Source organism: Eimeria mitis, genomic scaffold (assembly GCF_000499745.2).
Source record: "Eimeria mitis Houghton genomic scaffold, Emh_scaff8656, whole genome shotgun sequence".
Lineage (NCBI taxonomy): Eukaryota > Apicomplexa > Conoidasida > Eucoccidiorida > Eimeriidae > Eimeria > Eimeria mitis.
Genome location: NW_024016440.1, coordinates 284 through 1,772, shown reverse-complemented (window position 1 = coordinate 1,772; position 1,489 = coordinate 284). Strand labels below are relative to the sequence as shown.

Sequence of the window (1,489 nt, the reverse complement as noted above, 5' to 3'; positions counted from 1 at the left end):
TGCTGCTGCTGCTGCTGCTGTTGCTGCTGCTGCTGTTAGGCTCGACGTGGTCTGCAACTCCTCCTGTCTGCTGCCAGAAGACAGACTCACCTTACAGGTACTTTGCTGCTGCTGCTGCTGCTGCTGCTGCTGCTGCTGCTGCTGCTGCTGGTGTTGCTTCTGTTGCTGCTGCTGGTTGTGCTGCAGCAGCTGCTGCTGCCTGCAGTATGCATGCGTTGGGGTGTACGTGCACCTGCTCAGGAATTGCTGCCGGGGGCACTGCTACTCGAAGGCCCGCTGAAGCAGCAGCAGCAGCAGCAGCAGCAGCAGCAGCAGCAGCAACAGCAGCAGCAGCAGCAGCAGCAGCAGGGGGACAGCGCCCTGCGAAGCCGCATAGCAGAGCTGCTGCAGACAGTGAAGCCTCTTGCTGCTGCTGCTGCTTCTCGGCTGCAGCAGCAGCAACAGCAGCAGCAGCAACCAACACGAGCAGAACTGCTGCAGGACGCCATGGGGGTTTACAATCTCCTACGCAGAAGAAGAGGGAATATAGACTGAGCCAGAACGAGGGTTTAGGGTTTAGGGTTTAGGGTTTAGGGTTTGGGGTTTAGGGTTTAGGGGGGAGGAAACGGGAGACAGCTGCAAACCCTTCCCTCAGCCAGATGCTGCTGCTGCTGCTGCTGATGCCGCTGCTGCTTGGTGCAGCAACGAGCAGCAACAGCAGCAGCAGTAGCAGCAACAGCAGCAGCAGCAGCAACAGCAACAGCAGCAGCAGCAGCAGAGTGTATCTGTGTCTCCCAAGGGGAACACAGCGCACCGCCCCGTCTGCTGCTGCTGCGTGTTATACACACAGATACAAGCGACAGCTAGCTACAGCTAGCTACGGCTTGCTACAGCTAGCCACAGCTAGCTACAGCTAGATGCAGCTAGCTGCAGCTAGCTACAGCTAGCTACCGCTACTTACAGCTAGCTATGGCTAGCTACAGCTAGCTATGGCTAGCTACAGCTAGCTATGGCTAGCTACAGCTAGCTGGGGCTAGTTACAGCTAGCTAGAGCCACGCTCAGCTACAGCTAGCTACAACTAGCTACAGCTAGCTACAGCTAGCAGCAGCTAGCTACAGGTAGCTACAGCTAGCTACGGCCACGCTCAGCTGCAGCTAGCAGCAGCTAGCCGCAGCTGGCCCCTAGCTAGCTACAACCACGTACAGCTAGCTGCAGCTAGCTATCCTTTTATTAGGTTTGTATTGTCTTTGCTGCTGCAGTTTTAATTCCTTTGGGGCGTGTGTATGCAGCAGCAGAGCAGCAACAGCAATGTAGCAGCAGCAGCAGCAGCAGCAACACAGAGCAGCAGCAGCAGCAAGAGCAGCAGCAGCAACAGCAGCAGCTGCTGCTAACACAAACAGTAGACTGCAACTGCTCATCATGCTGCTGCTGCGCAGCTGCAGCAGCAGTTACTCTAAACCCTAAACCCTAAACCCTAATAAACCCCCAAAAGACAAGCAGACACAGACA

The 1,489-nt window shown here is 56.1% G+C and overlaps 1 protein-coding gene across 1 annotated transcript; it reads left to right on the top strand.

The window, feature by feature from the left end:
• Window positions 1-210: 210 nt before the first annotated feature.
• On the top strand, window positions 211-534 carry EMH_0095540 (uncharacterized protein; the record flags this gene model as incomplete). Its single annotated transcript, XM_038023199.1, has 1 exon — window positions 211-534. One exon carries the CDS (start codon window positions 211-213, stop codon window positions 532-534), a length of 324 nt encoding a protein of 107 aa, XP_037879053.1.
• Between the last annotated feature and the right edge of the window lie 955 nt (window positions 535-1,489).